The sequence below is a fragment of the Corvus hawaiiensis genome, chromosome 15 (assembly GCF_020740725.1).
Source record: "Corvus hawaiiensis isolate bCorHaw1 chromosome 15, bCorHaw1.pri.cur, whole genome shotgun sequence".
NCBI lineage: Eukaryota > Metazoa > Chordata > Aves > Passeriformes > Corvidae > Corvus > Corvus hawaiiensis.
In genome coordinates, this window is record NC_063227.1 from 1762233 (window position 1) to 1786736 (window position 24504).

A 24504-nucleotide genomic window follows, 5' to 3' on the forward strand; every position below is an offset into this window, starting at 1 on the left:
ATTTCCTTTACCCCCTGCCAGAGCTTGGTAAGCCCTGACAGAGCCCTGCTCTTCCCTCTCTCCAAGGCTTCTGTCTCCAAGCCTTCCCTGCCACCCTCCCCTACAATTTTTTCCTCCCCTTTCTTGTGTGCAAATTCCCGGTTCCTTTTCCATACTCAAATAATAAATATCTATTTAAATATATATATATATACACTTTAAAATACTTTTTATACACTGTAAAATATTCCATACTTTTTCCAGTTCTCAAGCTCCTTGTCCCCGCTGGCTTCCCCGTGAGTTTGGTTCTCTGTGCTGGAAATTCCGGCTGTGGGCACTGAGGGGAGGCCACTTCACATCCTCCATCCCAGCAGAGGGGCTGTGAGAACACCCTTGGTGACAGTGAGGACACCTCTGGAATTCCTTTTCCTGGAGGAGGTGAGGCAAGGGCAGAAAACACAGAAGTTTCACGTTCGCCGTGGGAAATGCATCACAAACAGCGCAAGAAAAGAAACCCAGCGGGGAATTTCAGGTGCCCTTGAGCCACCCAGGGCTGGGCTGCCTTCCCCCTGCAAGGTCAGCACAGCTGGAACAGTTTGTTTCCAAAAGCATCACCAAGGCTTGCTCTTTATTGCCACTATAAACTCTCTCCACGTTCAGCTCCATCCTGGGCAAGGCTGGGCTGCACGGGTGGTTTCAGCTTGGACAGTGCAGGTGGAGACAGGCCCCTGCCTGCACTGGCACGGCCCCCTCTGCTTTCCAGAGCATGAAATCCAAAGTTCTTATTCCTGGCATGCTGTGGGAGCAGTTTAACATCCACCTACCCCCCCAGCCACTGCAGCCAGGTGGGAACAGAGCAGTGAGAACAAGCTCCAGGTGCAAGGAAACACAGGAGTGGCATTTGCAGTTTTCCAGCTTGAAGCTAGCAAAAATAATGAGATTTTCTGGGGCTGGGATTGTTATCCAGGCATTTTGCAAGAGGTAAATGCAGCAAACTGAAGCCTGTGCTGCTGTGTCAATGCATCACTTTTGTTTTACAGGACAAGTTGGCACCTCCAGTTTTCCTCAGAACAGATTTAACTGCTCTGGGGGTTTCCACTGCACAAGGGGTTTTGAATTGCTTCAAGGTTTGTAAATACACTTGTGTCTATTTGGCTTCTGGAAGCCTCTCAAGTCACGGGCCAGGCTGGCTTAGGACATGGCTGCACCCACTGCTCCCCGTCACTTTGATCACAGTTTTATTTAAAAAAGAAAGAAAGGAAGTGAGCCAGGTGAAGGTGCCAGGTTAAGGGAGATGCTTTTTCCTTACCTCCAGATGGGGGATTTGACAATATTTTTGGATGGCTGCTGGTTCAGCTCCACTTGAAATGTATTTACTGCAAAAAAGGTCATCTTTTTTAAGGGAAAAACAAGGAAAAGGAGACAAGCCCAGAACTGGTGCCACGACTGAGATGGCAAAATGCAACAGAAGCACCCGAGGACAAAAAAGCTGAACAGAACCTCTCCAGTGGCTTCTTGGAAAGGGATTATTTACATTTCTGCAAGAGGTAACACATCCCAGGGAACAGAGCAGCTCTTGCAGCCCCCTGTTCTCTGGCAGGGCTGTTTAACGTGCAGGGGCCACAGCAGGGCAAAGAAAACACAAATACTGAGAGGCCAGAAGTGTCACTGCCCCCGGGACTGCCCGTGGGGGGCTGAGAGGGACCAAGGGACCTACAAATAAACAACAATGAAGAGCATTTTCACTCCTGGAAGATGGGAACAAAGAGCCAAGCACATCAGCTGCAGAGGTTTTGGGGAGCACTCTGTATTTATAACACAAGGATGAAAAAATTCCTTACCAGCTTTTGCTGCTGTCCCCCTGTTTTTCCCTGCACGACACATTCCCAGCGCTTATGACCCTTTTGCAAATGATCCAGCTAATCACTGAAAAGGCTGTAATGACTCTGCAAACAGATTAAATTGATTCCAGATGAGTACAGTGGAGTAGAAACGTGGAGACACATTTCTATTTCATACTGAATTGGCACCCAGCCCGGGCTATTTGGCATCATTAGGGGGTGAGGACCAGGTTTCCCAGAGAAGCTGCCCCATCCCTGGAAGTGTCCAAAGCCAGGCTGAAAGGCGCTTGGAGCAGCCTGGGATAGTGGAATGTGTTTGGAATGAGATGAGCTTCCAACCCAGTGAAGAATTTTCTCCTAATACCTGATCTAATCTCCTGCCATGTGGCAAGATTGGATCTTCCATCAGATTTTAAATAGAAGGAGAAGTATTTCCCACCACTCAAACATGGGGACGCTGTCACAGGGTGTAGTGGGAGCCAACAGCTTTGGGAAAAGGGGTGATGAAAGTTGTTCATGAGGAAGTGCTGCAAAAGCTGTAACAAAGGTCCCAGGAGTTCGTACGGGAGGGCTCTGAATGGGCTGGAGCCCTGGGACACCTTTCCCGAGCAGCCCCCACAGCTGGGGCTGTGACCCAGGAAATGGGGCTGGGGTCCCAGCAGGTTCAGGAGCGTGGATGGCAGGGGTTAGCTACTCCCAGGTAAGGCAGAGCCTAAAGCAGCACAGGTCAAGGCTGGGCCTGGCTATCTCAGCTGTGAACCACACTCATTTTGCTGGAGGCAGTGGCTGTTCTCTGCTTTTCAGGAGGAAGCTCCTGCAGGCATTCCCCATAATCGAGGGCTCCTTCCACCCTGTTGGCACCAACACAGAAATTGCAGCCTGTGCACAGAGGTCCCCTAAGGTGAAAGGCATCCTCAGGTAACAGCTGAGCCATGCTGGGCCAGGAAAGTCTTTTCCATAACTCAAGGACACATTTGCGGACATAAAATCACAGGAGCTGCCCAGAACTGCCCGCAGGTTTTTCTGGCTCTTACTGGCCATGACCTGAGCAAGCCACAGAACCCGGGATAGAATCACAGAATCAAAGGGAAGGGACCCACAAAGATCATCCAGTGCAGCTCCTGGCCCTGCCCAGACCCCCCAACAACCCCACCCTGGGCATCCCTGGCAGCGCTGTCCAAACGCTCCTGGAGCTCTGGCAGCCTCGGGGCCGTGCCCATTCCCTGGGGAGCCTGGGCAGTGCCCAGCACCCTCTGGGGGAAGAGCCTTTCCCTGATCTCCAACCTAAACCTCCCTGGCACAGCTTGATGTATCTCAAGGAACACGGAAATGCATGGCAGCGGTTTGGCAAGGCTGAGTATGTAACAGCAGGTGCTGTAACCACACCTATTGTAAAGGACAAGCAGCACCAAACCCGGCCATTCCCGCACTTCAGGAATTCAGACCTGGCCCACAGGAGGGTGCTGCTCCCCGGCACACGGCACATCACTGTCCCCACATGCTGATTATGGTTATTAATGCCACGCCAAACCCAATTCTGGCTGCACAGAGCAGCGGGGGCAGAGCAAGGTGAACGTCCCATCAGTCAATGCCCTGATTTATGTGGGCTGGGAACTGCCCTGAGTGCCCATGCGGGCAAGAGAGCAGGGCACAGAGCTGTGTGGGTGTTAGAACAGGGCACAGAGCTGTGTGGGTGTGAGGGAGCAGGGCACAGAGCTGTGTGGGTGTGAGGGAGCAGGGCACAGAGCTGTGTGTGTTAGAACAGGGCACAGAGCTGTGGGTGTTAGAACAGGGCACAGAGGTGTGTGTGTTAGAACAGGGCACAGAGGTGTGGGTGTTAGAACAGGGCACAGAGCTGTGTGGGTGTTAGGGCACAGAGCTGTGTGTGTTAGAACAGGGCACAGAGGTGTGTGGATGTGAGGGAACAGGGCACAGAGCTGTGGGTGTGAGGAACAGGGACAGAGCTGTGGGTGTGAGGAACAGGGCACAGAGCTGTGTGTGTTAGAACAGGGCATAGAGCTGTGGGTGTTAGAACAGGGCACAGAGGTGTGTGGATGTGAGGGAACAGGGCACAGAGCTGTGTGTGTTAGAACAGGGCACAGAGCTGTGGGTGTTAGAACAGGGCACAGAGCTGTGTGTGTGAGGGAACAGGGCACAGAGCTGTGGGTGTTAGAACAGGGCACAGAGCTGTGTGTGTGAGGAACAGGGCACAGAGCTGTGGGTGTGAGGAACAGGGCACAGAGCTGTGTGTGTTAGAACAGGGCACAGAGCTGTGAGTGTGAGGGAACAGGGCACAGAGCTGTGGGTGTTAGAACAGGGCACAGAGCTGTGTGTGTGAGGAACAGGGCACAGAGCTGTGGGTGTTAGAACAGGGCACAGAGCTGTGAGTGTGAGGGAACAGGGCACAGAGCTGTGTGTGTGAGGAACAGGGCACAGAGCTGTGGGTGTGAGGGAACAGGGACAGAGGTGTGAGTGTGAGGAACAGGGCACAGAGCTGTGGGTGTTAGAACAGGGCACAGAGCTGTGTGTGTGAGGAACAGGGCACAGAGCTGTGGGTGTTAGAACAGGGCACAGAGCTGTGAGTGTGAGGAACAGGGCACAGAGCTGTGTGGGTGTTAGAACAGGGCACAGAGCTGTGAGTGTGAGGGAGCAGGGCACAGAGCTGTGTGTGTGAGGAACAGGGCACAGAGCTGTGGGTGTGAGGGAACAGGGACAGAGGTGTGAGTGTGAGGAACAGGGCACAGAGCTGTGGGTGTGAGGGAGCAGGGCACAGAGCTGTGGGTGTGAGGAACAGGGACAGAGCTGTGGGTGTTAGAACAGGGCACAGAGCTGTGGGTGTGAGGAACAGGGACAGAGCTGTGGGTGTTAGAACAGGGCACAGAGCTGTGTGTGTTAGAACAGGGCACAGAGCTGTGTGTACACTGCACATCTCAGCAGGGACTGCCAGGCCAAACAGGGACTGGCACTCACCACTCAAACACACCTGGCTTTTCTGTCCAAAATTTACAGCTGCAGCATCTTCCAAGGCAGAGCAGCGGGCACTGTCTACCTTGTCTCTTGCATCCTCGTCCTGAGCAAACCCAGGCACTGTGGCTGGACGGGTGGGCAGAGGGGTGGATTGAGAGCTGGCTGATCCCAGAGGGTCCTGATGGGTGGCACAGGGTCAGGCTGGAGTTCTGTCACTGCTGGCGTCCCCAGGGTTCAGTGCAGGGCCCAGTGTTGTTTAACTTACCCATCAATGGCTGGATGAGGGGTTCCCTGCTGACACAGAGCTGGCAGGAGCAGGCACACCCCAAAGGGCTGTGCTGCCCTCCCAGAGGGCCTGGACAGGGTGGAGAGATGGGCAGAGAACTGCCTGGAATTCACCCAGGGCAGATGCAGGGTCCTGCACCTGGGGAGGAACAACCCCATGTAGCAGCACAGGCTGGGGGAACCTGCTGGAGCAGCTCTGTGGAGAAGGATGTGGGGATCCTGGGGGACAAGGAGCTGTCCCTGAGCCAGCAGAGTGTCCTGGTGGAGTCTCCTCCCTGGGGATATTCCAGAGCCCTCTGGACACATCCTGTGCCCTATGCTCTGGGATGGCCCTGCTGGAGTAGGGAGTGGTACCAGTGACTCACTGTGGTCCCTCCCAACCTCCCCCATCCTGGGATTTCATGATCAAGCACTCGTTCGACAACAAAAAACCCCATAAATCTCATCTTTTAATTATGCTGAAGAAACCCCAATGATTTTACCAGATTTGACAGAAAGCTCCCACGCTAAAAACGTGACAAAAAGGCACAGGAACAGTTAAAAATAACAATGGAGCCAGCTCAGACAGGACAGGGCAAGGGAGAGCCACCACCACGCAGAGGATGGACACAGGGCTGGCAGCAGGACATGAGACAGCTCGTGACAAAATCCAGTTTTCCCTGCAAACATTCGGTGGGTGAGCCCGGCACTGAGGGAGGGGGTGGTGGCAGCACCTCTGTCCCCATGCTGGGCACGGGGACAGTCCCTGCCAGCACGGAGTGACACAGCTCCCCCAGCACCCCGTGCTCCACCACCCACCTGCGGGGGTTTACACCTTATTTTTATTTATTTTTACTGCACAGACAAGTCACAGCAAAAAAAATCGATTTTTTTTCTACCCGTTACACAATTCCCCCACACTGTGCTCCAATAACACATAAATTATTTTGTAAACGGGTCAGATCTGCTGACCAATGGAACCTGTTCCAGTCTTGAGGTCCTGTTTGGTTCAACTGATTCTCCAACAAACTCCAGGCACAGTTTGCCATTTTGTTTGTTCTGCAGAGGATTATTTGCAACCATCTAAAATTATTCTGAATTTTAAATTATTCAAAAAATCATCCCCCAGAACGTACCAAGGCACTAGAGACGGTCAGGAACATGAGACTAAAGACTCAAAGCATCATGTGCTTGTCAGAAAAAATAAGATTTCACCTCTCCTTAACCATGTCTCAGCTGCACTTCAAATATACATAAAACTGACTTCTTTAAGTAAAAAATCAGACATAAAAAATTGGACCCAAGTTCAACAAAATGCTTCCTACCTCTGTGTGGAGTCTTTAAACCCTTTGGGATCTGGACTAAGTGCTTTCAGAGCTGGAATTCAAATATTTTAGCAGGGATTTCACCTCAATGGAAATTTGATTCTCTGTCCAATGCTGAAATATTTTATTAATTTGCACATCAAAGAATACCATTACGCCTTAGCTGACAGAACCTCTAGAAAATAAAATAGACAGGTGCAATTATGCTATGAACTAAATATATATATATATATATTAAATATTTGCCATTTTACCCAACCAGAGGCCTTGCTTTTAGCACTGCAATGATCACAAAGGAAAAAGCAAAGCTCAGAATTATTTCCACTTCAGATAGAATTTGTCTGAAATTGTAAAGATCAGGTTGATTTTCACACGAGCAGTCGATCCTACAAAGGCTTATGAAGATGATGACCCAGTGTAATTAATTCTTGGGACTTAACGAGGTCATTCCCAGTGCAAAGCCTGCACTGAAGACAGGACTCCTCTTGTCTGTGCCAGCAGGGAAGTGCAAACCCTTCTAGTGTGGAGAAACACACCAATACTGGAGTTACATCCCTACTGGAGTCCCACAACATCATCCTACACCCAGCAGGACAAATTCAACCACGCAGATACAAAGCCCCTGCAGGGCAAGAGCAGCACAGGAGTATTTGCATCCCAGCTTCAGCAGCTTAGCCATGGTACTTAAAAAAAAAAAACACTTAAAAAATGTGAATTACCTCAAGCATTGAATCACTTTTCCAAAGCAGGTGGAAAAAACCCAACCCCCAGCAGAAGATAATGCCCTGAAACAGATTTTTGCCTGAAGAGTTTCACCTAGGACTGAGCACAGGCTGAGTTCACCAACCTCAGCACAAGGAAGGCTCTGGGCATGGACTGGCTTAAAGCCAGGATGTTTTCCTGCCTGCAATTCCCACCTCTGCTCTTCAGCCCCACCAGCAGCAGGTTTTAACCTCATGGCAAAAGGAAGGCAGCAGCAGCAGAAGTGAGCAGAGACAAAAGGGTGGCTGTGATTTCTCCCAGGAGGGAGCACCCTCCATGGCTGCAGCTCTGCTGGCCTGGCTGGGACAGCCAGGTGTGGACTGAGATTAAAATTAGACAAAAACAAACAACCACAACCCCAGAAATCCCCGGCACACAGAGCTCAGCACAGTGGCTTGTGCCACACTCACTGTGGACAAAGGCACGACACCCTAAAGTCACAGTAACCCCTTAACAAAAACACCTCCAGGTTCATCTGCGGCTCCTGGGCAGCACCAACTCCTCCACAAACCCTCTGAACCCTCTGCCAGCCCCAAACCTGGCTGAGGCTCCTGGGGGGCCCCCTCACCCAGCAGAGCCCCCAGCCCTTGTTCTCCCAGAGGACTGGGGGGAGTTTGGGTTGTTTAACCCTCGCTTTACTGCCCAGGAGCTTTGGCCTTATCAAAGCACGGTGGAAACGGAGCAGCAGGTCACCTGGAACACCAACACACACAAATCCTTCTGTTTACAGTCCCTATTCCGTGCCTTGCAGCAAAACACAAAAAAGAAGCATCAGGAAGGCAGAGGTTGGCCCTGCAGTGAACTGGGAACAGGTGGAGCTGCAATGGCTTAAAGGAAATCAGCATCACTAAATCACAGGTTGGCAATGTCAGTACAAACCCCAAATAAGCACCCCGTGCCCACTGCCCCCTGTCCCTGTTCTGGGAAGTGGACTGAAAGTGGTTTCCATGTCAGACAAGTGAAACATTTATCAGGGCAGCTGCCACGTCAGGAGGAGCTGCCACTGCTCAGCCACAGCAGCAACACACGAGGAAAAAAACAGAGCCTGGCATTCAGCAGGAGAGCGCTCAAGGTTTTCATCCCAGCTGAGACTGAGAGTGTTCATTTCCATAACGCTCTGCTGCTGTCATTAATGAACGTGCTAATCATCTCTTAGTTCTTCATTTAGTCTGATATTTGCTGGTTGGGACGTTTGGGAATAGAGATGAACTGATTTACACCATCTTCCAGTCTGGCCTGGGGTGCTGAAGGAAGACAGATGAATAACCCAAACCCAGTTGTTCTGAGGGCCCCTCTTCCCATAGTTTACAAATTCAGGGGATGAGGGAAGGCACAGAGAGCAGTGAGTATGGCAGACTTCCCCTTAAAAAACCTGGCACGTGCTTTCCACTGCTCATTTAAAACAGCAGAAGGCAGGAGAGCCCTTTGCAGGACAGTACAAGAATATCACAAAAGCATAAATGGATTTATTCAGCTGCTGCATCCATTACACAGCAACGTAATGTATATAAATATATGGAATTCCTTTAGAAAACAAATCCTTTGGAGCAAAAGCTTCCAAGCAGTGATCTCCAATCCCTAAAGATAAAACTGGAGTGCTTTAAGGGGTCCATAAAGAAATTCAAGCAAAACGTGCCTCTTGCCAGTGGGCTCAAATCAGATTCATGTCACTGCTAAAAAATGGTTCCAGTTCTAGAAGGGAAAGGGCTGGAACCCTCTGCTTTAAGAAATTCCAGCCATAACAAGCTCTAATCTCCAGTTAATTCCCAAGAACTCCCTATTGCACTGAACTCTGGCAACTGGCATTTATTTCAGTTCCCTTTTAACCAGGGCAGTGCATTAATACAGACTTATTAATGCTGTGACCCCTGGATGTTACTTTAAATAAGAACATTGAAAGTATTTCTTTTGGTTGCCTGGCTGCTTTTGCTGTTGCATTTTAACAGTTTCTTGTGTTTTGCCTGAAATGGAATTTGGAGGCTGCACAAACAGCGCTGAGGCCGAATGCAACGTGCTCCAGGTAAACATAAATCACTGCACTACATCTTTTAGCTATAATCTAATTTAATTACCTGAAAAATCATTTTATGGCTGTTTTATTGTGCTTTTATGTAATTAAACCCCCAGGAGCCACAAATAAACATCCCGCTAGCTGTGGGAAGAGTATCCTCCTTGTGGTTACCATTGCTACTCCTCCCTTCATTCCTGGCACGGGCAGGAATGGATCTGCAAAGCCATCTTTTAATAAACAAAGGCTTAGAATTTGGGTACACAAACCTGTGCATGGTCACAGCTGAAAAAAAAAATGTCCACCCGAGCAGCACGGAAAGAATACGGGAGAGAGGGAAAGAGGAAAGAATCACCCGGAGCAGTTTTTATTCGACTTTGGTCCCACTGGTGGCTGACCTGCCCTGAAGTCTCCTGGCCAGCTGCTCCTTCCTCCTCTCCCTGTGTCCTGCCCATGCCTCAGGGGCGAAGGAGTGAGAACAAGCCGCTGCAGGGAGGCAGGAACATTTTCGATAACAAAAACAACATTTGCAACAACCACGTGCTGTTGGTTTTCATCAGCACTTTCAGTGCTCCTCGCACTGCTCTGCCCTCTGGCAAAACAGGAGTTAAAAACCAGCGTTTCAAAAACTCCATCGAGGCTTCTGTTCAAAGTTCCAGAGATTCTTTCCGATGCTGTGAACAAAGTGTGCTGCACAGGGACTCCCCCAGGCCATGGCACTGCCATCCCCGTGGGGACAAACCTTCCACCCAAGGGCGCCGAGTGGGAACTCCACACAAAACAGGTTTGGTTAAAAATTAAAGCAGAACTTCCACCCTGCCCTCCCCACACGGGCACTGCCCCCACGCACTGCTTTTATACAGCTCAGCCCAGTCCTCCCTGGCAATGCCAGTTCAGTGCTTTCCACTCCCCGGACTGCACAGAGGATCCTCAGCCCAGAATAAAAACGTTCCTGCAGGAGGTAAGGGCAGCAAAGGAGAAATTCAGCAGAATTTGGGATTCATCCCCTGGCATAAACAAGCCTCGAGGCTGAGACAGAACAGTATTTGTGGGGTTTGAGTATGACAGACTTTTCTCTGTGACACACAGAGGCTCCTTTCCTCACCAGTGCCAGGTCTAGGACACGGAATGGGCAGATCTCAGGGAGGTTCTCCTTTCCAAGATGTGCTACAGCCACCCCTCACCTCCCCCAGTACTTCCATGCTGCTCTGGCGTCCTAAAAATGTAGTGAAAGTTCAGTCAGCACAGAAAGGACTCATCCTCCTGCTGCCTCGTCCTTCTTTGAGGCTCCCAGAATGAAGTGATCCATGACATTCAGCTTTCACAGAAAGAAGAGAATAGTTACTGGCCCTTGCTCAGAAAAAACACCCAAACAAAACATATCTTAGAAATATGCTAGAAAATTTTGAGATACCTCAAAATATCTATTTAGTAAACATGTCACGATTCCTATTGAATTGTATGCCTTTTTTGACTCCCGACTCATTATTTTTCAATTATTAAGGATGAGAATATTGTCTGTACACAGCACCTTTCCCTTTTAAAAGCTGTGAAGCACCTGCGAGATTCAGACTGTAAACTCCTCTGGGAGGAAAGCACGCTCTTCCAGGGATGTGTGCTATGTATAGCTGGTACTCAGGAAAACCTGTTCATCTCAGTTCTGCCTTCACAATTGTATTCTACTGCTGTGAGGAAAGAGAACCTCTTCCTACCCTTCTATTTCAGCATGAAGAACAGGCACTCTTCACTTTCACATAATTTAAAATCGAAGTAAAAAGTTCTATTTACACTGACCTGGTGAAATAAAGTTCGGCAAAGAATTTTCCTGCCTCCTTTTCCAATTGGTCTGTGCACTCCCATTGTATAAAGTCCAGGACAGAGCAAAGGGTTTATAGCCAATAAATCCTGCATTCATGCACAAAGTCTGTGTGACATGGACACATCTGGGCAGATGTTGGATAATCTGTTTGTCCCTTTTCACTTTGGTGCCTGTGATTCCATCTGCCTGGCATAAGAAACTGCCTAGAAGGGACTTTTTTTGGTTAAAATTAAAGAACTAGATATTTTCCATATCTAATGTTCACAATTCTAAAGAGCTCCTAAATATCAGGAAAACAACGGACTGCCCATAAGCATGAATCAGACTTCTAGAGAGTCATCTCTGGAAAAAAAAGAAATCATTAAAATCAAGCTGGAGAGGCAACATTTCCACGGCCACAGGGCGGTAAAGGCCTGAGGAGAAATGAGATGACCATGCCCTTGTGGCCTGGCTGAATTAAGAGGCAGTGCCAAAACCTCTGGAGGTGAGAGGTGCTTGGTTAGAAGATACTCATTAAGGTATCTTCCTGCATGTTTAGATTTGATTTCTCTACCTGTCTCAGGTTCAGGGAGGTTGCAAAACCAAACACTGCCCAGTAAAGACCAGAGCAAACAGTCCCTGGCAGCCATTCCTTGGCAAACACAAGGGTGTGGTGATGGAAAGGCGACACCAGAATGAGGGGTGAGAAATGAGTTGCCTCATTCTTCAGCCAGACAGGATGTCCAGAATACTCCAAAATCCCACCCCATCCACCAGGACAGGGTTGCAAAAAAGACCTGATCACAACTTAAGAGCAGAACTGAGACACAGAAAGTTCCAGAGAGGAGACATGAGATGAACGACCCTGTGAAAACTCAGATCCACAGATTGGCCACAATCAGGTTGAGAACTGCCTTCATTCAGTACCTCCTATGGAATCACCACACCTGGCAGGAAAATCCAGAGAGAATGCCCAGTACCAGTGTGCTGACACCAGCCTGCCCTGCAGTCTGAGCACACAGGTACCACTGAGCACACAGATTGCACAGACACACACACACATTTTCCCAGCATTTTTTCCAGCTCCTATCTTCCCAAGTTAGTTCTTAGAAGCACCGTGCCCCTGCGTGCCCAGGGCGAAGTCCACGGCCTGGTGCACGCTGTGGAAGAGCAGGTGGTCCTCCCCCTCCTTGAAGAACTCCCCTCGGAGCAGGGAGCTCCTGACGGAAGGGTTGCACTGGGCCAGCAGCACGTGGACACCGATGTCCTCGTAGTCCTTGCAGACCTCCTTGAGCGTGCGGATCCCGGCCGTGTCCAGGAACTGCACTGCACAGCAGTCGATCACTATGGTGTGAAACCCCACAGGTCCCAACCCAAAATCCACGGGGACGCTGCTCTGGTTGTCCCCAGACCCCGCCTCCTTCTCCCTGAGCATTCTTTTCGCTGCTTTCTTCTCGGCAGCCTTCACCCCCACGGGGTTGACCCCAGTTTGCTTGTAGAGGGTGGATTTGAAGCACTCCTTGTTGATGTAGTAGAGGGGGGCTTCAAAGCGAAACACCACGACCCCGGGCTTGGTTTGCAGGTTCTTGTAGGCAGAGAGGGACTCGTAGGTCTCTGACTCAGCCACCCAGCCCAGCAGCGGCGCCTCCGGCCGCTGGGTGCGGAAGATCACGCAGAGCATGGAGAAGCAAACCCCCACCAGGAGCCCGATCTCGGTGCTGATGAGCGCCGTGGCTGCCATGGTGACCCCCCAGATCACCGTGTCCACCCTGCTCAGGTGCCACATTTTGGGCAGGTCCCTGAACTTCCGCAGGGCTCCGCGGAGGTTGACGATGGTTATGACGGCGAGGACGCATTTCTGCAGGGAGTAGAACAAAGGTGCGATCACAAGGAGGACTAAGAGGATCACCAAACTGGTTACAATGCCGGACACTTGGGTCCTACAGCCGGTGGACTCCTTGACCAGGGTCTTGGCAAGAGCTGCGCTGGTTGTGAAGCAGTGGAAGAAGGAGGGGATGATGTTGCAGAAGCCAATGGCGTACATCTCCTGGTTGGCCCTCACGGAGTATCCGTGCTTCTTGGCAAACATCTCCGACAGGGACACGGTGATGGCAAAGCCAATAATGGCAATGGGGATGGCATCCAACGCCACGTTGGGAATCAGGGCCCAGTCTGGAGGGCGCGGCGGCAGAAACCCCGTTGGGATGTGCCCGGAAACGCTGGAGCCATAAGTCTCCCTCAGCTTCCCAAAGTGAGACGCCAGAGTGGCTGCCACAACCACAAAGAGTTCCACTGGAATTGGAGCCTTGAGCTTGGATTTGAAGCGCTCGTTGAGCTCTTTGGTTGGGATGAGCACCAGGAAGCACAAGGAGCTGGTGATGAGGTCACAGATGTTGGTCCTGTGGATGTTTCTGAAGATGTTTATCCAGGTGGTGATGAAGGAGCCGACGCCCCCGCTCCGAGGAATGTCCAGGCCCAGCAGGTACTTGACTTGTGAGGTCAGGACAGTGAAAGAGGCCCCTGTGACAAATCCACTGAGCAGCGAATCCGAGAGGTACACGGAGACAAAGCCCACTTGGAATAAACCCATGGCCACCTGGAAGGAATCAACCACACACAGCACGTCAGGACACAAATCCCACGGGTTTTGTCAGCTGGGATAAAAACCCCAACATTGTGCATGGTCCTGGAGGACAAGGCATGGTCTGAGCATGGAGAAAATCTCCAGTATTCAAATCAGGCTTTTTGGGGGTCTCAATCCCCTGAACAAATGTTTATTGTTTGCTCTGCTAATTACCCTGGTGAGGAAAAAAGAAAAGAAGAAAACCGGGGGGGAAAAAACCCCAAAACCCACGTTTGAAATACTGTCTGCTTTTGCCATTTCTCTCTCAGTTCCTATAAACTCTGTGAACTTTGCAGGCATCTAAAACGTTTCTGGTGGCCTTTGTCTGCCTTACACTGGAGTTCAGAACCTGCAATAAACCCACAGCTTGGGTGTACCAACTGTCCTCTGCACGGCAGAGTTTGGTGCCTCTGACTCAGTCTGTGAGCTGCAAACTCCTGGGCTGCAGATCATAGAAACAGAGAGAACTGGGAACTCCATGAGAATCTCAAAGTATTACTGAAGAGAGGGAAGGTTTAGGACCTGGACTGGCCGAAATCAGCCCAGAGCTCTACAAAAGGCTCCCTCACAGCCTTGGTAATTAATTCAAGGTTGTTCTAAGTGTAAAACATTAATAAAAATTAGCTTACCTCGTTAGGCTGTATTAACTGGTGTGAGAAGATTTGCTTTTTAGGATTTTATGGTAAAGTTTGTGATACAAAGAACACGTGATTCTGATTGAAAAAAATAAGTTTGAGGGTGTTGGCCTGTAAAGAATATGCCTAATATTCAGAGGGACTGAAGATAAATTGATTTCTTCATACAAAGAAACTTAACTAAGTATTTGTACTTGCAAGGAATATGAAGTGCAATTCACAACTCCAAAACTGCATCCATCCCACAGGGATGAAACTCAAAACCCAGGGTACCTTGGGAGGCCCAGAATATTTCGGAAATAACTCAACATGAACTTGCAGTACAAAAAGTTCCAGCTTGTGTCTGAAACCCGTGTTTTGAAGTATCACAAACATGTTTTTTTTCCCCTCCTATAAATTTTGTCCAGGGTTGTCACCCTGGACAGATGAGAACAAATGAATGTGAACTCACAAACTCAAATACCACAGCTCTGCAGTACTGCTAAAAATCATCCCACTCTGGTTAATGCATGACACTCTAAAACATGGATACCTGCTTTAATTTAGGCAGGCAGTGACTTCTAGAGAATATGTAGAGATATATAAAATGTATTTTATCCTCAGTAGTATCCTTTCCATACAATGGCATTGTTTTGGCTTGAAATGGGCCAACAGCAAATTTTAAAAGTACAGTTACGAATAAAAAGAAACTGGGGATACTTTTACCGTCTAAATTTTTCTTTGTTAAAGGCAAATGATTAAAGACTGGAATTAGGAGCTGAGGCGCCGCATTTTGGCCCAATGAAATGGGGTCTAGTGCAAAAAAAATAAACAGAGCTTCAGACCACAGTGAGGAAGGTGGTGAGCAGACCTCGAGAGCTGGAGGTGGATGTGCAGGTCCTTACAGTCCCCAAGAGAGAAGCAACGCAGGCAGGAAAAGCTGTTAAAAAATAGGGAGAGCACCCAGAGGAGTTTCCTGCCCCACAGTGCCCTGAGGTGCAGATTGAGGACACGTGCAAGCCCAGCAGGATGGGGACAGTCCCCCCCCAGAAGAATTACAACTATTTGCACACCACAGCTGTCTGTCCATCCCCCCTCACCTGGTAAACTCCAGAGATGAAGGTCATGGTGGCAGCCACGGCCATGGCGTAGCAGCTTTTGTCACAGAGCGGCCGCGGTGCCGTCCCGTTGCCGGTGCTGTTCCCATCCCCTCCCGGGCCTGGCAGGGCACTGAGCACAGCTGGCTCCAGGTCATAGCCAGCTCTCTCCACTTCCCGATCCACCACCTGCCCCACCATCAGGCAAACCACCCCGAAGATGCCAACGGAGATGTGGCGGGAGGTGCCAAAGATGCAGTAAATGATGCAGGCGAAAAAGGACGTGTAAAGGCCATAAATGGGCTCCAGCCCAGCCAAGAGAGAGTAGGCAATGGACTGTGGGACCAGCAGGACCCCCACGATCACACCAGACATTATATCCCCCAGGAGATACTCCCCGAGTTTGTATTTAGGGAGCCACTGTAAGATGGGGAAAAACCCCAAAACACAATCTTTAATTTTGGCTGGGGTGCAGCTGCAAGTTTTCTTTGCTTGCTTAAGCAGCAGAGCCTTCATGCTCTTCTTCTCCTCTTGGGGTTCCAGGAACATCCTGTGACGGAAACCGCACTTGGCATCATCTCCTTCTGGCCCTCCTGTCACTGCGTGGATGTTGATGGTCTCTGTCATTACCGCCATCACAAGGACTCACTAAAAACACAAAGAAATACCATTAAACCAAAAATGAATGTACAGTGTGAGACTTGAACACAGCATTTATGAAAAGCAAGGGCTGAAAGTCTCAGTTCAGCAGAGATGAAGCAATTTCCAGGCAAACTGGGAACGAGCCTCCCCTCTGCATCCCTGTCAAGCAAGGAATGACCTTTTCCAGGAGGGAAGCTGACGCCCTGTGGCATACACCTGCTGCTGGCAGCGTTGGCAAGTGGAAAGGAACGCAGCAGCACTGCCTTCCTGGGAGGCTTCCCTGAGAAAATCTCTGCCTGCAGCCTGTTCCACCTTGCAAAGCCAGACAGAGGGTTTATTGTAGAGCAGCAGCCATTCCAGTGGGACATTTCCAGGCAAGTGCAGCTCAGTTTACATCTCTTGTGGGTTATTCTTTTTCTAATGCCGTGATTGCACCTGCCAAATACCGCAAAGGTTTGTTACCTACGAAGTGGCTTTTTTACAGCCAATGACACACTGCAAAAAAATGCATCTCACACTTTGAAAAGCTGGTTTTACAAGGAAATTGCGCCTGATCAAAACAATGTATGCAAGTGGAAAACACACTGATGGGCATAAGGAAAGGTAGGTGGGACACTTCTGCTGGAACTTGTGCTCTAGTCCAAGCTGTCCACAGACAGTAAAGCAGGGTGATTATACCAATAATTTAACACTGGGAACATATTGCCTGACTGGGAAGGAGCAAAGTCTTGATGAGACAAACCCTAATGGAACTTGAGCATACCAAGTGACTGCCAGCACTTCCACTTTCAGAAAACATCCAGAATCCTCCAGAAAACTCCTTCAGCCCCAACAGCTGCTACTACCAGCACAGTGAGGCTGTTTCAGCCAGAAACTCACTGGTCTGGGGTGAGACCCAGCAAGAGAACCCTGAGAAGTGTCACTGCCAGGCTTCCCTTTCTGGCACTGCAGTCCCAGAGTGCCAGTGACAACATGGATTTTATGTGCTGCTCACGTCTTTTCCATGCAGTGCAAACATCAGCCAGACTTCTGTCCATGGAATGCTCACCACTGAATTAATTGCCCAATTAATTGTCCAATTGACCTGAATTAACTGTACCAATTAATAAATTGCTACTGGAACTGGCTACAGGATGCCACTTGAGTTTGCCTCAGAATGTGTTCACTTAATCACCATTTCACAAGCAGCTACAACATCACAGAGCTGTGGAGTCATTCAGGTTGGAAAATCCCTCTGAGATCATAGAGTCCAACCATTCCCAGCAGTGCCAAGGCCACCATGTCCCCAAGTGCCACATCTCCAAGTTTTAAATCCCTCCAGGGATGGGGACTTCAGCACTTCCCTGGGCAGCTGTGCCAGGGCTGGACAACCCTATTGGTAAAGAAGTATTTCCTAATTAAAACACTCACTGCTACCACCCCTTCAGTTAGAGTCTTCCAAAAACACGGGAGAGAGAAGTGAGAGAAGTGACTTTGTGTGGTACCTACTGTCTTAGGACAGCCTGAGCTGAAGGAACCCACAAGAGTTGAAGCAACTACAGAACTTAATATTCAGAATGGCTTCTTCAGAGACTTCTATAACCAATCAGAAAGTAATTCCACCCAATGAATCCAACTGTCCCACCTCACACCGTGGTGTCTTGTCCCTGGAGCTGCAGACCTATCAACACCCAGCAGATGCTGACAGAAAATACCAGGTGAGGAGTTTCTATTTTATCTCCTGCTCCATGCTGGGACTCCCAAAGGTGTTTCCATTCACCCCAGACCTAGACAGGGAGCGTCTCTTTGGTGGGTGAGCTCCTGCACCCTCCCAAATAACCAAACCCAGCCACTCTTTGCCAGCCTGAACTGAACTGGTACTGAAAAGAGGGTTTCAAATGCAGACCCCAAACCACGGACAGCCTGATGGATCAGCAGGGATGGGTTTTCTGTGTGACAGGGGCTGTATCCCTCCCTGCTGTAATATCCCAGGATCCCTGAGGCTGGAAAAGCCCTTCAGGACCATCGGGTCCAAGCTGTGACCAATGCCCACCCTGTCCCCAGCCCAGAGCTCTGAGTGCCACCTCCAGCCCTTCCTTGGGCACCTCCAGGGATGGGCACTCCAAACCTCCCTGGGCAGCCCCTGCCAAGGCCTGAGCACCCTCTCCATGGGGAAATTCCTCCTGAATCATGACCTATCACAACCACAGAGCTTGTGCTCTGTTACATGCTAGGGCAGACACCTGGTAACGATGAGCTTCCCTTGGCTAATCCTTTCCAACTCAGTTTCTTTAATGTGCTTTAGAACAATTATGGGCTCAGAAGAGCCACATGAAGAATTAGGATCTTTAAATGAAGAAACTGCACTGCAAGAAGTGGTAACCCCAAGATGATCCAATGATCACACTTGGAGGAGACCCCCATTTCTCCCTTCCAGGTTTCCAATCTCACCCACCTGTACAGGACTACAAAGTGTGCTCAGGGACAATTTACAGCCCTCACAACCCCCCCGAAATACACAGTGAGAACCAAGTGACTATTACAAAAGCCTGTGCCAGCTCTAATTTTGCAAAAGCACTTTTTAGAGCTGTATTTGCTCACAAAGTTTTATTCATTTTACCAGCACAGAGTTACAAATCAAAAGGCTTCTCACCCACCCAAAGCTCAGCAAATCAACGCTGTGAAAGCTGAGGGGGAAAAAATCGACCCAGACTACTTTTTATGTGTAGCAATGAGTTTGTTCTCTGAGATTTTAGTGAAAATTTCAGTAGGGAAAATCCTTCTGATTCCTTCTGTCCCTCATCCAGGACTTGCAGGCAGCTCCCTCAAACCTGGGAATTTTCTTAAATGTGCCAAGACAAACCCCAGACAGCTCAGCTGACTGCTGCTGTAAAACATCTGCATGGGAGGGGGTGCCTGGGTTTCAGTTGTGTCCAGACAGTAGGGAAATGTTCTAAGTAAAAACCTTTTTGGCTCCAGAACTCCAAGCACATACTGGGTCTTTGTGCTGACTTGCATGACAGCTTTCTCTCCATGGCATGAAAAGGACCTTTCACCACACAGTTCCTGCCCCTTGCCATGTCAGGATAGCAGGAAATGACACAATTTCCAACACTCATTTCACCCTTTTCTGCCTCAAAATGCTGCCCTGTATTAATTTTGTAACCGTTAGCCCAGGCTTGTCTAATAAAACTGGATTTTGTTCTTAAACATAAAAAAAACCCCAAACCAACCCTGAGAAAACCCCCTTTGGTTCATGGCTTGGACACTGAAGGACAGTCTGTACATTTAGCTTAGAAAAGGAGCTGCTGTGGTTTTTATTCTGACAGCTGCTATTTACACACAACCTAGAATTCACTTTTATCACTCCTTTTGGCCTTTCAGGCGTGTCTCCTTGCCACAAACTCCGCTTCAGATAAAAAAACTACAAGACAGAGCTGAGGAAATTTCCAGTATCTGTTATCAACCGACTGCCATAAAATAAAGATATGGGGAGGTCCTGCAGTCTGTAAAAGTCATCAGACCTCCAGACTATTTCTGGAGTCCATCTGGGCCTTTCTCTCTGATCCCATGATGTGGCAGCATCTGCCTGGCTTCTGTTTTTGGGGGAGCACTCCCTGCAGCCCAGGGCTGGCTTGGACTTCATTCCTCCGTGGCAGATCAGAGTCACCTTGAGAATAAGAGAAAAATGGATTGTGAAGCTCACTCACCTGCTGAAACAACTACTTCAAGTTGAAACTTTGGATGTGAGCATTTCAGAGTAGACACTAAATCAAAAGTATTCTTTCTGTAAGACCCATCTCAGTTTTCCTTATTTTTCTACATTTAAATTGTCACTGCATGTGATCACCCCCCCCCCCCCCCTCATGTACCCTTTGCTAGACAGGAGAACTTACATGCACTAAAAACTAAATCCATGATCTAAAAAGACATGAACAATTTCTGGAGAACTGTAAAGGAGAAGCAGGTGAATCAGAAATCCAAGTTCCACACAAACTGAACCAGAGCTGGGCCCTTAGAAAATGGCCCCACGAAGAATATAAAAGGAAAGTATATCATAGCATTTTGACAACTATATCTTTGACCTTTCCCTTGTTGGACAGCCTTTTTCAAATAATGTCTTTATTGTTGTGGAGCAACAAGGAAATTCAATATTACCGTGATAACACCCAGATAAGCACTGGAACAACACTGCCTGCACCTTGGAATTTGACAAAATCCTTCATATCCTCCAACAAAACATTCAAGCCACAAACATTTACTTCCACAAAGGACTGAAAATAATGTGAATAATGAAAACCACGTTTAAGGAACCCATCTGGGGACAGAGCTGCCTCATTTTTGGCACAGTAACCAGCAGCCATCCGCTCATGAGGGAAAACCCACAAAGCCAGACAATAAAACCTCGCTTGTGTGATCTCCTCCTACTCCAAATGTCACTTCTCCCGAGCAGCAGCACTTTTGGGGAAGATCCCATGGAATCGGCTCCCTGCTGGCAGCCAGATATTCCAGGGAAGTTGTGTCACCTCCCAAGGGCAGCTGAGTGTGTTGGCTGCTCTGCCATGCCCTGGCTGAAGCAGATCCCTCCAGCAGGTTCCCTCCCACCCGGATTTCTTACGGAGAGTTTGCCAAGAGGTCCTTTCAGCAAGTTATTCCTGTGTTCGGGCCCCTCTCCCACCCTTTCTGATAGCAGGGAAAGGTGGAGCACTGAGGAGCTGTGTTGGGCAGTGGGGATGGGCTGAGGAAGGGCAGCAGCTGCCAGCTCAGCCCAGGGCATCCCACACTGCCCACCCCGGCCCGGGCTGCATCCGCAGGGCTGGGAGAGACCCTCCGATCCCGATGGAAACCCACCGGCATTGCGCCGGACAACGCAATTGCCTTGGTTGTTGTGTTTTAATTAATAAAAATAAATAAAATTACTAAAAACCTGCAAGAAGAACTCCACACGCTGTGTACCTCCTGCAGCTGCGGGGTTTTGCTGAGCGCTTTGGAAGCCAAACCAACACTTACACTCCCGGGAGAGCCGAAGGGAAGTCAGAGCAATAATTTAGCTTTAACGCTAGCTTTTAACATTCACTTTCACCCTCGGGGTCCCACTGCCTTCCTACCCAGCCTCCTTACGGCTTCCATGTGCATTCTCCTCCCCTCCTGCGGGCTCCTGCGAGCCGCGCCCGGGGGTGCGAGCGGCAGCCGAGGAGGCTCCGAGCCGGACCCCGCTGCCCCCCCGAGCCCCTGCCCGCCCCCTTCCCTCGGCACTCACCGCCCGCGGCTCCCCGGGCACCTGGGGCAGCTGGGACCGACCGACGGACAGACAGACAGATAGACGGACGGACGGACGGACGGACGGACGGAGGGACCGCCTGCCCGCAGCGGGCCCCGGCAGCACCGCCCCGCTCCGGGCAGGGAGGGCCGGGCAGAGCCGCGCCCCTTCCACCCCCCGTCCCGGCTCACTTCCGAATGATTCCGCGGGACCGCTCGTGGTCCTTTACTTGGCACTGAACCCTTTTAAATTGAAAGTATAGGGTTGATAATCTGCGGTGAAGTGAGATTAAACTTTGTGCAGGTGGGGAACCGTAACAATTTCTGGCCCTTTTTTGCTCTGGGGTACCACTGGGATTCATTAAAAGTCCTTGAAAGTCCCTCAGTGTTCTTTGCTCCAGGGTCCGGGTCTGTCTGGGCGGTACCTCCAGCTGGGAAGGATGAAGGATCTTTGACAACGTGGATTAAGAATCCCAGGTTTCTGTTCAATGCTCTGCTCTTGTCTCTGGGCTGGAGGTTCAAGGCCGGAGGGGCCATGCCCAGCCTCGTCTGCCTTCCCTTCCCCGCTTGCACAGAAAAGCAGACATTCCATCTGAAGTCAAACATTGCCCAATATTTGCATTCCAGGTGGAACCCTGAGCTGTCAAAAAACCCCATTAATACACAGCCGGAGCAAACAAAGCCAACTTCCATCCTGCAGAATTCATGCTCTTGTCTTTCAGTGTTAAGCAAATGCTGTAAATCTTACTGTAGAAATATTGAGTATTTCCATAGAACACATTTCCCTTCTCCATGAGGGTTTATTAGATGTCATGGTAACAAAACAGGCAATTGCAAAGGAAATAGAAGAGCTCCCTCCCTCTCCCCTGACTGTCCATTGTTAAAAGCATCAGTGAGTGTGACTTCCCAATCCCTTTAGGGACTTCCACAGGAGTTTTAATTGAGTTTGAAGTATATGGTGCCTCCAAGACAACCAGAGCAAATCCTGGGGAGGAGTGACATCTATGACAAAAGCATTCAAAGCCTTTTGTGGGGGGACTCTACAGAATCCTAATAAGAAATCACAAACCCAAGCAACAGGTGCTCCAGCATTTTCATTCTTGTTCTAGAAGCACAGGCTGTGGAAAACTCGGATCATCCAATACATCATGTCTTTATGGAAGAAACAGGGAAATAATATCTTCTTGGAACATGATATTAAAAGAAAAAAATCCCAAGCATTTTTTTTTTCTGGACCTAAAAAAACTAGGCTTTTTTTCTTCTTATTTTTAGACTGGTTTTCTAAAAAATGGGTGGAAAAAATCCAAGCAATTATTTAAGATAATTAAATCATTTCACTTCCAACTGCTTTCCTCTTCTCGAGGTATATTAAGCTTTATGGTTGATATATCTCTGTGATGAGGCAACCTTTGGCCTGGGAGAAATGTGCCTCTGGGCTCCTCATGCTCCAGAATCTCCTGCCAAGGAGCTGGGGTTTCCTGACACACAAGTGCCAGTGTGTGCCATCTGCCCATCCCACTGAGCCTGCCTGGCAAACCTGTTGCTTCTCCAGATCACCACATCATCTCTGGAATATCAAATCTCCACAGACCAGTTTGTCAGACTGCAAAATAATCCTGGAAAATGCTTTGTTCCACCGAGCAGGTACTCCTGGGCAGCCCTGGGAGCCCTCCCTCCTTGCCTTTTGCCCAGCAGCTCCTGTCCTGCCTCGCCGTGCCCTGCTGCCACCTGGCACATTGCTCTGTGGGCTGTGATGGTGTTATCAGCCCTCTGTCCATGAACCCCACAGGCAGTGGCTCTCCCTGGCTCTTCCCAGTCTTTCCCAGGTTCCCAGCTCTGTGTTATCACTCAGCAGATAAAGTCAGCCTGTGATTTCCCCTGGCTCTCAGCTTTGTGCCATCTGGCTCCCAGCCTTGTGTAAGGAGCCTCCTGCCCTCAGTCCCACCCTCCCTGGGCACCTCCCTGCCCCGTGCCCTGCTCCAGCTGGTACAGCTCCGTGGGAGGATGGCTGGGTTATGCTGAAAGTGGCTAAAAATGAATTTATTTTCTCTCCTTGCCCTTTCCTCCCTCTATAACTGGCAGTGCACTGAGATTCAGGCCTTCCATTAAGTTTGGAGATGGAGAAGATGGAACTGCCTGGTTCCCATCTGTGAGTTCTATCAGAGCTGGGCCAAACCTTCCTCCTCACCCTGACCTGCTGGGCTTGGAAGGCCCTAATTAATGTCACACACACACAGAGGTCTACGTGTGGCAGGTCTGACTTACTTAGAAACCCCATCAGACTAAGTAACAGAAAGAGGCCCATCCTAATGCTTGAAATGCGTTTAACTGAACTCAGTCACATCATTCTGTGCTTGGCAAAACCAAAAAAAGTTAAAATGAGCTGCTTTACTCTAAAGGCTTCCATCAAGGATGAGACAAATGCCAAATAAAAATTGAGTGGTTGGAGGGGAGAGGGTGTAATTAGAAAAGGAAAGATGCAATGAAGCAGAGTTCGTATATAATCAAAATAATTAAGCCATAAAGATACCAAAAAGAAATAAGCTCTGTCCGTATCTCAGGACTGTGCATGTCACAATTACATTGCTATCAAGAAAGAGTGTTCTCCACAAACATCTGTGCAGAACTGCTGCACTCTCAGTGTGTGTCACGGTCCAATATTGTCACCTAGAGTCAAAAAGTAATTAGGTGGTAAAATTTTCAGAGTGGTGATGTCTATTAGAAGGCTTAGTTAAATAATTGCTGGACTCTTGCTTGTTTCCTTACGCTGCTTTCATCCAGTCTTTCAGCTCTTTGCTTCCTCAAGGCTAAGGCACAGAACATTAAAACAAGTCTCAGATTCCCAGCAGTCTCTTTGCAAACAAGCAAATGGGGGAATTAAACTGCACCACCAGCATAGCATCTAACTCAGAAATCCCACCTTCCTAGACACCCATTTTCATCCAAAAGCTTTGTGAGGCTGCAGCAGGATTACAAATCCCACGTTTGAGTGAGGGTTGCTGTCTGCAGGGATTTGCAGCACTGCAGGAACTCTGCAGCAGCAGCAGCACTGACCTGCACTGGCTGCTCCCAGCTCCTTCAGCTGGCAGCCAGAGAGAAGCCCAGCTCAGGAAAGTGCTGAAGGACAGGCTCATTTCTTTTGCCTCATCTGAGGGGCTGAGAGCAGCTGCCCTTTGTGCCTTGCTGCCTTCGAGGAGGAAGGAATATTTGCAAGGTCCTCTGGAGCAACCACTGAGCTCCCAAAATTTGGCCACGCTCTTTCTGTTAGGCTGACAACTGATGGGTGCAGCAGAGCCAGGGCTGAGCACACAGCACAGCTTGGAGAGTCCATTGAAACCAGGAGGAG

At 49.4% G+C, this 24504-nt stretch overlaps 1 protein-coding gene across 1 annotated transcript; it reads right to left on the bottom strand.

Moving 5' to 3' along the window:
- Positions 1-5503: 5503 nt before the first annotated feature.
- SLC26A2 (solute carrier family 26 member 2) lies at positions 5504-24418 on the bottom strand. The gene is made up of 3 exons (XM_048319414.1): positions 21160-24418; positions 15282-15926; positions 5504-13540 (listed from the first exon to the last, which is right to left on the bottom strand). The coding sequence occupies exons 2-3, from the start codon at positions 15912-15914 to the stop codon at positions 12044-12046; spliced, it is 2130 nt and encodes a 709-aa protein (XP_048175371.1). The 5' UTR covers positions 15915-15926; positions 21160-24418; the 3' UTR covers positions 5504-12043.
- Positions 24419-24504: the final 86 nt, after the last annotated feature.